General features: G+C 23.1%; 4 protein-coding genes across 4 annotated transcripts; all 4 read left to right on the top strand.

Moving 5' to 3' along the window:
* Window positions 1-1,636: 1,636 nt before the first annotated feature.
* On the top strand, window positions 1,637-2,183 carry DICPUDRAFT_150550 (uncharacterized protein; the record flags this gene model as incomplete). Its single annotated transcript, XM_003286522.1, has 2 exons — window positions 1,637-2,025; window positions 2,105-2,183. 2 exons carry the CDS (start codon window positions 1,637-1,639, stop codon window positions 2,181-2,183), a joined length of 468 nt encoding a protein of 155 aa, XP_003286570.1.
* A 489-nt stretch (window positions 2,184-2,672) lies between these two features.
* On the top strand, window positions 2,673-3,008 carry DICPUDRAFT_31066 (uncharacterized protein; the record flags this gene model as incomplete). Its single annotated transcript, XM_003286521.1, has 2 exons — window positions 2,673-2,819; window positions 2,895-3,008. The coding sequence occupies 2 exons, from the start codon at window positions 2,673-2,675 to the stop codon at window positions 3,006-3,008; spliced, it is 261 nt and encodes an 86-aa protein (XP_003286569.1).
* A 2,858-nt stretch (window positions 3,009-5,866) lies between these two features.
* DICPUDRAFT_91736 (uncharacterized protein) lies at window positions 5,867-7,201 on the top strand. The gene has a single exon (XM_003286520.1). The coding sequence runs from the start codon at window positions 6,169-6,171 to the stop codon at window positions 7,045-7,047; it is 879 nt and encodes a 292-aa protein (XP_003286568.1). The 5' UTR covers window positions 5,867-6,168; the 3' UTR covers window positions 7,048-7,201.
* Window positions 7,202-8,015: 814 nt separating this feature from the next.
* Window positions 8,016-11,959, top strand: DICPUDRAFT_97424 (uncharacterized protein; the record flags this gene model as incomplete). Its single annotated transcript, XM_003286519.1, has 2 exons — window positions 8,016-8,037; window positions 8,115-11,959. The coding sequence occupies 2 exons, from the start codon at window positions 8,016-8,018 to the stop codon at window positions 11,936-11,938; spliced, it is 3,846 nt and encodes a 1,281-aa protein (XP_003286567.1). The 3' UTR covers window positions 11,939-11,959.
* Between the last annotated feature and the right edge of the window lie 186 nt (window positions 11,960-12,145).

Below are 12,145 nucleotides of genomic sequence, written 5' to 3'. Positions count from 1 at the left end.
ATCTTGTTTTTTTTTTTTTTTTATTTTATTTTATTTTATTTTATTTTAAAACATATTTTATTTTTAAATAAATAAAATTTATCTTGATTATAATTATTATTTTTAGAGTTGTTTTGAAAAATACTTTTTCGGCATCGAGGAGATTTTTGGTTACATATTAAACATAAATATCTTCGGTTAGAACCGATATTTTTGATTCTTTTTTTTAATTTTAATTTTTTTATTTTTAAAACTTTTTTTTTAATTTTTTTTGCATTTTTCTATTTTAGTCATTAATGTTGCGAATGAAGCGTCGATAAAAAAAAATTGAAATGACTTGTTTGTAAAATGAACGTTTTTTGAAAAGAAAAGTCAATAGGTAATCTGCAGAACAATCTCGAATAAAATGAAATTATTATAAAATATTTTTATAAAAAAAAGATAATTATTTTGACACTTAAAATTTTAAAACAAAATCATTGTAATGTTTTTTTATATTTTAAAACTATTACAATGAGTCTGGGTTCTATTTTTTTATAATTATTTTATTGAATCTGGGTTTTTTTTTTTTTTTTTTTTTTTTTTTTTTTTTTTAATTAATTAAAAACCCCTTTTTTTTAAATTTTTAAAAAAAGATTTTTTTTTTTTAAAAAAAAAAAAAAAATTTTTTTTTTTTTTTTTTAAACCCTAAAAGGTTTTGGCAGGGTTTAAAACCGACGGGTCCCCAAAATTTTTAAAAAAAAAAAAAAAAAAAAAAAAAAAAAAAAAAACCCCCAAAAAAAAAAAAAAAAAAAAAAAAAAAAAAAAAAAAAAACCAAAACAAAGCAAATAGTGTTTTGGTATCTTTTTTTTTTATGAAAAAAACTATTGAAATTTTTTTAGTGATTCCTATTTATTATATTATAAAATTGATTATTGTTATTTTATTATATGATTGTTTTGTTTTTTTTAGTAAATAAATGTTATGTAATTCTTTGTAATCTAATAAAACATGAGCTTTTTTACTTTAATATTATTATCATATATGTAGTTGATCATGACCCATGTTTGTAATTTAATTTTTTAAAATTTAAATTGTTTAAAAAAACTTTTAAGTTTTTTTTTATGATATTGTAAATATAGTATTGTTTAATACCACATTAATACAAAAAATATAAAATTTATTATAACAATAATCAAAAATAGAAACATTAGAGTTACTATTCAAAAAAAATTATTATTATGATATGTAGTTATGGTGAAAAGCACATAAACGTGTTAAAAAAATATTAAAAAAAAAATATATTTTTTTTTTTATATTTTTTTTTATCTAATTTATCATTTTTTTTTTAAAACCCCAGATTATACAGATAAATTATATTGTGTTTATTAATAAACTTTAGATACAAACGATGGCAATATCAACTTAGGAAATGTTGGCATGATAAATTAATTTGTATTTTATAATTGGTTTGGTATTATAATTTAATTTAAATTTAATTATTAAATTAAAATTTTAAATCAAAAAAAAAAAAAAAGAAAGGAAAAAAAGGAAGAAGAAAAATCTATAAAAGAATAAATTTTTTAATCATATTTTTCAATTCAACAATTCAAACAAAACAAATTAACAAATAAAAAAACAAAACTAATATTCTAAAAAAGAAAAAAAAACAACAAAATGAAATTAATTTCAATTATTTGCCTCGTCTTACTTTCAATTGCCTTTGCCTCTGCTCATCGTTATGGTTGTGGTAGTGTACAATGTGCCGATGGAACCATCTCACTCACCAAGTTTGGTATTTGTGCTTGCATTGATATTCCAAAATGTCATGATGTTGTCCTCTCAACCAAAGTAGTAGCCACTTGGGATGTAAATGGTGCTCATTTCACTCAATACGATGTTACCATTACTAATAACCTCGAATTCGATATCAAAAACATCTTTATCGGTACCTGCAATAACTTTAGACTCAAGGATAATGACAACCACAACCTTTGGAACATGGAACGTTGTGCCGATAATGAATTAACCTTACCAAAAGTTCAACCATCAATCAATAAGAATGCGTAAGTTTTAAATTACCTATACTATTATCATTAAATTTATAAATTCTAACCCTTTCAATTACCACTTTTAAAAAAACAGCTCTTATACATTTGGTTTCATCGTATGTGGTACTCCAGCTGATCAACCAAACTTAGCTATTTTAGCTGTTACCTATTAAGGTTGCCATTGAGACCATTTATTTGGTCTTAATTTTTTAGATCTTTATTCTAAAGTTTCTAAAAAGAATAACATTACAAAAATTATAACATTACAAAAAAAAAAAAATTGAATAAATTAAAATCTATTATTATTATTAAACTAAATGTTAAATTTTTTTTTATTATTGAAAATAACCAAGATCAAAGATTTATTTTGAAAAAATTAATTGATTTTGGGAGTATTGAATCTGATTTTAAATTTTATTATCAAACAAAAACTTTCAATATCAATTAAAAAAAATTTTGTGAAAAAAACAATGTTGAGACTTTTTTTATTATTGCGAGGAACATAGTTTTCTTGGTTATTTTGGCATTAATATGTGTATGATATTTTGATAAAATAATTATAAAAAATTAAAAAAAAATTAATTTAAAAAAAAAACAAAAATAAAAAAATGAAATTATTTTTTTTTTTTTTTTTTTTATTATATTTTTTTTAAATTAAATAGATGGATAAATTTGAAATATTATTATTTGCAAAAGCAAAAGAAGTTGTGGGTAATAAAACAAGCATAGTAGTCGAGCTACCAAAAGGAAAGAATACAACTTTACATTTAATAAGTCAATTAAAGACATTGCATCCAGAAATCATACCAGTAAATCTAACGATATTTATAAACATTAGAATCATAATAAAGCAGTTTGGATACTAACACTATTAAAAATTTTAGATTCTAGATATTAGCTTATTAGCAGTAAACCAAGAATATGTTGAAAGAGGCAGAGATATAGAGATCAATTCAAAAGATGAAATTGCCATAATTCCACCAGTCAGTGGAGGTTAAGAAATCCCATATAAATCGTTATATATATAATATACAATCTTATTTAAATATAATTGTAAATAAAAGTAAATAAAACTTAAAAGCACCACATAATATTTTTCATATCTTTCATAAAAAAAATAATAAAAAAAAAATAAAAAAATAATAATTAGAAATATTTTATTAAATTAAACAGTATAATCTCATTTTAATCTTGTTTTATTTATTTATTTAATTTTTTGTTTTTTTATTGGAAAATACAACAAACCTTCATTTAAGTACGAGACTTTTAAATAATGTAATAATATACCAGAAAACTTTTCTTCAAAGATAATAATTATAAAAAAATAAAATTCAAAGGAATATATCGGTATAATAGTGTTTATTCTTATTTGCGAGATCAAAACCAACTATAACATTTGTAAAATATATTTCTACAATGCCCATTATTAAAAAATAATAATCTGAAAAACTTTTGATGAATAAAAGTTTTAAAATCAACATCAACATTTATTTAAATCAATAAAAACACACCCCCCAAAATAAATCCCTCTTTCTTTATAACCAAGTAAAATATAAAAAATATATAAACTCCCCCACACCCACACTCACACTCACTAATATAAATATATATTTCAAAGATTAAATGGTTGTGTTAAGCCTCCATTTAAAAACACCCATCCCCCACCAATTTACTATTTTTTTTTTTTTTTTAATTTTTTTTTTTTAAATTTGAAATGTGAAATGTGGAAGGCACAATTAGTGTGTTTTATTTAAAAAACGAAAATTCAACTATATTTAAATTTTATAATAACAAAAAAAATCTCGACCCTATCTTTTTTCCACGCCTATAGTTACTATTATTAATTATTTTGTTTGATTCATCAAATAAAAAAACAATACCCATTTTAGATATACATATACAAAATCAATAAGGTTTAAAAATAATTAGTTACACAAATAAATGCAGTTGTACAAAACTATTATAATAATTTAATAACATCAAAATATATTTATAACCACCTAAAATCTCCCACACTCATAAAAAAGCCTACAGAATATTAATTTATTTCGGGGTAGATACAATAACAACCAATAATAATGTAAATATAATGCCATAACAACAAAATGGCAAAAAAAAGTGTAATTTCTTTATATAACTGCACATAGCAAATTATTATAATAATACTGTTATGCAATAATAATAACCAATTAAATAGGATAAGAGATAAATAAGCCTGTTATTTTAATGGTTAGTTAATTAGTTAGTTATAAATTCTATTCATCTTTACTTTTATTTTTTTATTATTATTATTTCCTTGTTATTCAAAACTTTTATTGTTATTTTACAAAATATTAATTAATACTTAATTGATCAATCTCACACTCTCAGATCGTAATAATTATTAATATACCCCACTACCAACCACATAAATTAATACAATAAAAAATAAATAAAAAAAACCTAAACACACTCACACTCTCACAATTAAAATAAATTTAATGATCAACACACCACATTCTAACACTCACAGAAATAAAACTCAAAAAATTAAAAATAATTTCTTTCTATTAACCAAACCAAATAAAAACTTAAATAAAAACAAAAACAACCACACTTACAAATTTGGATATGATTCCATTAAGAATGTACTTTTTTTTTTTTCAAACAATATTTCAAAAGTCTCTCTCATAAATCCTCTTTATTTGTACTTGAAGTTTTAACTATATTTTTATTTTATTTTCATTTTTTTATTTATTAGCGTGGGTGTGATATTAGGTATATATATGTATAATATGTTAAAATATATCCAACACACAACAATAACACATCAATATAATGTTATTATACCTCTAGAGTGTGGGTGTGTAGAGTGTATGTTTTTAAATAATGTGGGTTGGTTTTGTGTGTGTGTTTTGTAAATATATAAGAAAAATGATATAAATAGTGAATTTATTTTTTTTTTATTTTAATTTGTACCAAATTTTAAAATAATTTAAATTATTTATTGTACATATTTATACATTTTATATAAATATATATATATAACATAATAATAAACACATACAGATAATATTATAATTACCTTTTTTTTGTTTATTATCTTTAATTAATATATAACGCGTACACATCATTTTTTTATTTCTTTACACTTAAACATTATAATACAAATAAATTTAACCCCTATCATATAACACACCCACATACACAAATAAAGTATTATTTGTTTTTTTATTTGTATATCGATTTATTTAATTTTAATTTTTTTTAATTTAAATTTTTTTTTTTTTTTTGTCTTTATTTAATTTACAAAAAAAAAAAAAGATATATCAACAATAATTTATTTTTTGTATTTTGTCATTTCAACTACATATACAAATATATATAAACCAATTTTAATTTATCTGTTTCTTCTAATACACTTTATAAATCATTAATACTCTCCTCATCTAATTATATATTTTTTTTTTTATTATATTAATAATAGCTTTGTATTGGTTTCTATTTATATAAACACAAATTCGTTTATTATTAAATTTATTTTTATTTATTTATTTTTTTATTAACACTCTCAATATCACACACCAAAAAATAAATTAAAAAAAAAAAAAATTAAAAAATCATTTTTACTTTACACTACCTATCTATAAATTTATACATTAATAATATCATATACCAAATATATACTTTTTTAATAAACTTGTTTTACATATATTCTATATACTTTATAACCATACTATAAATCTAAACATTATTTGTTTAATTTTTTTTTTTTTGTTCTCAATTTATATAAATATCACACTTTATTTTTTTTTTTTACACATAATAATATACTCATTATAATAAATATTTATTCAAATATTATTTCTTTTTTTTTAGTTTAAATAATCGTATTTTTATTTTATTTTTCAGTAATTAAAATTATTATTTTATATTTTAAATTTTAATATAAATTCTATTTATTTTTTTAACAATCCAAAAGTAAAAAGAAATAATATACAAAAACTATATAAATAATAATCATTAGTAATCAAAAATAAAAATCATAGAAATTTCTATATTATTAAATAAATAAAAAAAGATATAAAATAAAAAATTCTCTTTTTTAATAAAATAACTTTATAAAATCTAAATCATCTTTTTAATCAAAAATAAATATTCAAACATATAATCTTAAAAATGGGTCCAACCGATATTGTGTTAAATGATAAATCATTATTTTTAAACAGTAAAAACTCAAGTATATCTTTTATGTCAACAACAATTGATAGTAGCGAAGTTACACTAGCATCATCACAAACAAAAGAAACCACCTGTATCAACTCTTCATTATCATCACCCGCATCATCAACCTCAAATAGCTTATCAAATAGTATCGATAATCTTTACTCACCAGAACTTTTGTCAACCCTTTCAATCAATACCCCTCCATTATTATCACCCAAAAGTATTACAAATTTAACTTTAAGTACTACATTTAATACTTTTTCAACAACATCATCATCCAATACCAGTAGCTCAACTATCACAAGTACAACAACTCTACCATCAAAACCATTATTCACATCATTATCATCCAGTATAACACCAAATTCATTTAGTTTAAATTTTAATATTTCCGATTTTAATGTATATTACCCACCACCATTAAACATTTCAGATGACGAAGAATCAAACGCCAATAATATCAACAATAATGGTTTATCAAACTTTATTTCAAACAAAAGAAAATCACCATACTTATTAAGGGGTGAAAAAAAACCATCTCGTTGTTCCGAATGTAATAGAGTAATTTTAAAATATATTGTTAGTGTTAATGGAAAAAAACACCATAATAATATCTTTCAAAAATCAAGCGGTTTCAAATGTAGTCAATGCCAAAATGCAATTTGCGATAAATGTTTTATAACTTATAAAAACAATACCACCAATACCTTAAATAATAACAACAATAATAGTATCGATTTAAAACCAATTTCAACATCGTCAATTAATTTAATTTCATGTTGTAACTCATGTATCAATAATAATAATAATAATAATACAAAAAATATATAACTATTTTAATTTATATTTATATAAAATTATTATTTATTAAAATAAAATAAAATAAAATAAATAAAATAAAATAGAATAGCAATCCAAAAATGCTATTATAATTTATTCTTTATATCATGTAAATATTTTACATGCATAATTAAGAAATTAATATAAAAAAAATTTAAGTTATCTTTTTTTTTTTTTTTTTTTTTTTCGTTTTTAATTAAATTTAGAAATTTTTAAATTTTATTTTTTTATCAAATAATTTTTCATCTGGAGAATTATGTTTTTTTAGGTTTTAGAATTCTATTTATTTTTATTCTTTCTTTTTTTTTTTTATAGGTCTTAGAATAGCTACACCTATTTATTATTTAGTAATTTTTAATATGTGAACATTTTTTTGTCGTTAAAGTAAAAAATATTACCATATTAAAAATATTTAAATAAAAATTTTTATTTTTTTTTAATTTTTTTTTTTTAATTTTTTCAAATATTTTAAATTTTTTTTTTTTAATTTTTTCAATTTTTTTATAATTTTTTTTTAATTTTTTCAAAATTTTTTTACATATAGAAAACAACATAAATATAAAAAAAGATATACTTTTTTCAAAAATTTAATTTTAATCCACCCCGCCTTTGGAACACAATTAAATTAATCATTAATAGTTCATATTTTTTTTTTCGATTTATTTTCTATTTTATTTGTATAATATAATAATAAAAAAATAAATATATACAAATAAATAAAAATATATATAAATTGGTTTTATTTGTTTTTTGATTTTATATATCATTCTAAATAATAGATCAGTAATTATTGTATTTATAAATATAAATTAAATTAAATTTTTAATTTTTTTTTTATCCGATCTTGTTTTATTTTTATTTTTTTTTTATTTTCCATTTTTAAAATTTTTATTTTTTTTTAAAATCCAAATAAAAAACCCCAAAAATAATTTAAATATATCAAATATATACACTATAAAATGGCACCAAATGTACCAGAGGGTAAATATTTATAAAGACACGTGCTATTTAATATTATAAATCGTAATACTAATAAATTTTTTAAATATTACCCACAGTAACAATGGAAAATACAAATACAGATATAAACACAAATACAAACACAACTATAAATAGCAACATGTTAGACGACTTAAATTTAAATATCGAGTTATTTAGAGCACAGGTTGAATCTTATAAATATATATCAAGGAATTTACCAATACCTCCATATTTACTACAAAAAATGGGTCCAATTTTAGAAAGAGCACCAGTACAATCATTTACAGAGGAGTTAGCAAATTTAAAATACTATCCAAGGGGTTTAATTAAATATGATACAACCAATAATGTTCCAATTACAACTAATACAATGGAATATCAACATTTATCAAATCTAAGATTAGCACAGAAGCATGAAAAGGATCAGTTAAAACTATTTCAAATTCAACAACAACAGGAAGAGGAGGAAGAAAAGTTAAAACAAGCCCAACAATTAAATAAGAGTAATAATAATAATAGTAATAAAATTACAGAAATTGAAGATAACGAAGAAGAAGTTATAAATAAGCCAATGCTACCTACTGGTGTTTATAGCAGTTTAATTCCACCAGTCGAGAGTATTAAAGGTTTACCAGAAGCCATTCAAGCAATTAATGAAAGAGATATTAAAATTCAAGCCAAAGTTCTAATTCGTATTGACGAGCTTAAAGAAATACCAATTCATTGCTTACCACCAGAAGCTAGAATTAGATCACAAATTGAAGCAAAGCAATTAAGATTATTAGAATTACAAAGAAAACTTCGTCATGATATTGCCTCTGAAATGGAGGATCAAGTTTTAATTAGATCACTTAGATTTAACGAGGATGACAATCTTTTTGTTAGACCAATTCCAAGAGTTATTTCATCCCCAAGTGAAATTATTTTCGATACCGATGTTTCTACCCAAATTCCAGAAAGTGTTATTGCCACAAATAAAAAGAAATTCTTTGAAGCTCTTTTCACACACGCTAGAGACTTTAAAGATTTCCATTCTAAAAAGAAGATTTCAAGAAAGCTTATAAATGCACTTCAAGGTTTTATGAAAGAAAAAGAAAGAAAAGAAGCAGAACGTCTTGCTAAAGAGCGTATTCGTTTGCTTAAAGCTCGTGATACTGAAGGTTACAGAGATCTTTTAGCAAAAACCAAGAATGAACGTTTAGAAATGCTTTTGGGTGAAACAGATAGTCTTTTGCAAAGTATTCATTCATTAATGGAAAAAGAACAAATTGAAAAAAGAGAGCGTGAAGCAGAAAGAGAAAGAATGGAAATTGAAAAAGCCAACTCTGATGATATTGCCGATGCAAATAATTCAAACAATGGTGAACCATCACAACCAATCGCATCAATTACATCACCAATTATTTCAACCACTACAATTTTATCAAAGAAATCATCACATTTGGTTATTGAACAACCAGATCTTATGACTGGTGGTAAATTAAAAGAATATCAAGTCACTGGTTTAGAATGGTTAGTTTCATTATACAATCGTAATTTAAATGGTATTTTGGCTGATGAAATGGGTCTTGGTAAAACTGTACAAACTATTGCTTTTATTTCTTTTCTTTATGAAAGAATGAATGTCCGTGAACCATTCCTCGTTGTAGCACCACTTTCAACCATCAGTAATTGGTCATCTGAATTTATTCGTTGGTCACCAAAACTCCATGTTATTGTTTATAAAGGAAAGCAAGAAGAAAGAAAAGAAGTTTTTAGACAAATTCCAAAGAATGGATTTGTTGTTATTATTACCTCATTCGAATATATTATCAAAGATAAGAATCGTTTGGGTAAACTAGATTGGGTTTATATCATTATTGATGAAGGTCATCGTATCAAGAATAAAAATAGCAAACTCTCACTTCAACTTCGTCAATATAAATCCAAACATAGACTTTTATTAACTGGTACTCCATTACAAAACGATCTTAGTGAACTTTGGGCATTATTAAACTTTTTACTACCAAGTATTTTCAACTCTGCTGATACCTTTGAACATTGGTTTAACGCTCCATTCCAAAATCAATCAAAAAGCAAATCATTAATCAATGTAAATGAAGAAGAACAACTCATTATTATCAATCGTTTACATCAAGTTTTAAGATTCTTTTTATTGCGTAGATTGAAATCTGATGTCGAATCACAATTACCAGATAAAAAAGAAAAGGTTATTAAATGTAATTTATCTGCTCTTCAAATTGCAATGTATAGAAGCTTAGTAGAGTATGGTGTATTACCAGTCGATCCAGATTCAAAAGAAGGTAGAGCCGGTAGATTAAAGATGAAAGGTTTCAACAATATTGTTAAGCAATTGCAAAAAATTTGTAATCATCCATATCTTTTTAAAGAAGAATGGGATATCAACGAGGATCTTATTAGATCTAGTGGTAAATTTGATACTATGGACCAAATCTTAACTAAAATGCATGCCAGTAAACATAGAGTTTTAATTTTCACACAAATGACAGAGGTTATCAATCTTATGGAAGAATATTTCTCACTCAAAGAATGGACCTATCTTCGTTTAGATGGTTCAACTAAACCAGAAGAAAGAGCTCATCTTGTTGTCGAATGGAATAGACCAGATTCACCATTTTGGATTTTTGTTTTATCAACTCATGCTGGTGGTTTGGGTATGAACTTACAAACTGCTGATACTGTAATTATTTTCGATTCAGATTGGAATCCACAAATGGATTTACAAGCACAAGATCGTTGTCATCGTATTGGTCAAACAAATGCAGTTAATGTTTACCGTCTCATCTCTGCAAACTCTATTGAAGAAAAGATTTTAGAAAGAGCCACTGACAAATTAGAAATTGATGCCAAAATTATTCAAGCTGGTATGTTTAACACTCATTCAAACGATCAAGAGCGTCGTGCTAAGCTCGAACAATTCCTTCATGGTTTCCCATCCAATACTGCTGATGAAGTTCCAGTTGATCTCAAAGAAATTAATACACTTATTGCTAGAGATGACGATGAATTTATACAATTCCAAGAGATGGATAAAGAAAAAGCCAAAAGAGATCTCGCCGAATCTAAAAAGAATAAGAAACCAATTAAACCACGTCTTATGATCGAAAAAGAATTACCAGAATGGGTCCTCCAAACTCCAGTCATTGAAAAAGATGAAGATTTAATTGGTAAGCGTCGTCAAACTGCTGTTGCCTCTGTAAATAATTTTGTACATGATGATCTCACCGATAATCAATATGCTAGAATGATAGAAAAGGGTATGACTTTAGAACAATATAAGGCTCACCTCGATTCCAAAAAGAAAAAGAAGAAAGGCTTATCAACATCAACTCCAAAATCTAAAAGAGGTAGAAAGAAGAAGGCTGGAAGTGATGATGAAGAAGAAGAGGAGGAGGATGACGATGATGATTTAATCTCATCTGATGAAGAGGGCGAAGAAGAAACTATTCAAGCACCAAAAAGAGTATTTGCTAGCCGTAGATTAACACCACAACAACGTAAGCTACAAAGAGAAGATCAAGATCAAGAGCAAGATCAGGACCAAGAAACAGATAAAAAATATTCTGATGACGAAAATGAAGATGTTCTCATTGATGGTGATAACAACAATATAAATGAAAATAAAAATGATAACCAAACAATTAGTCACAATAACGAATCAAATAATATAATAGTTTCTGAAGATCCAAATGCTAATGGTGAATCAACCGAAAAAAGAAAAAGAGGAAGACCAAGACTTTCGTCAACAGGTAGTAATAGTAGTAATAACAGTAACAATAGTGATAATAATGATACCAATACCAATACTCCAGCTAAAAGAAAATTTGAAGAAATTAAAAAACCAAATACTAGTCCAAAACCATCTAAAAAATCAAAATAAAATTTTTTTTTATTAAAAACTACCTTTTTTTATTCATTTTCTCTTTATAAATAAAACTAATATTTACAAAACTTTAATTATTTAAAAAAATAAAAAATAAAAAATAAAAAATAAAAAATAAAAAATAAAGGAAACACAAATACACAAAGTAATATTATTTAAATTAAAAATACACAATTTTATTAATGTTAGTTAAAACATATTATA

This window comes from Dictyostelium purpureum (assembly GCF_000190715.1).
Source record: "Dictyostelium purpureum unplaced genomic scaffold DICPUscaffold_73, whole genome shotgun sequence".
NCBI classification, from domain to species: Eukaryota; Evosea; class Eumycetozoa; order Dictyosteliales; family Dictyosteliaceae; genus Dictyostelium; species Dictyostelium purpureum.
This window is presented reverse-complemented; position numbering and strand designations above follow the sequence as displayed.

What these genes read in the sequence shown, in the direction of transcription:
- DICPUDRAFT_91736 (XM_003286520.1), top strand. Translation starts at nt 6,169, where the DNA reads ATGGGTCCAACCGATATTGTGTTAAATGATAAATCATTATTTTTAAAC.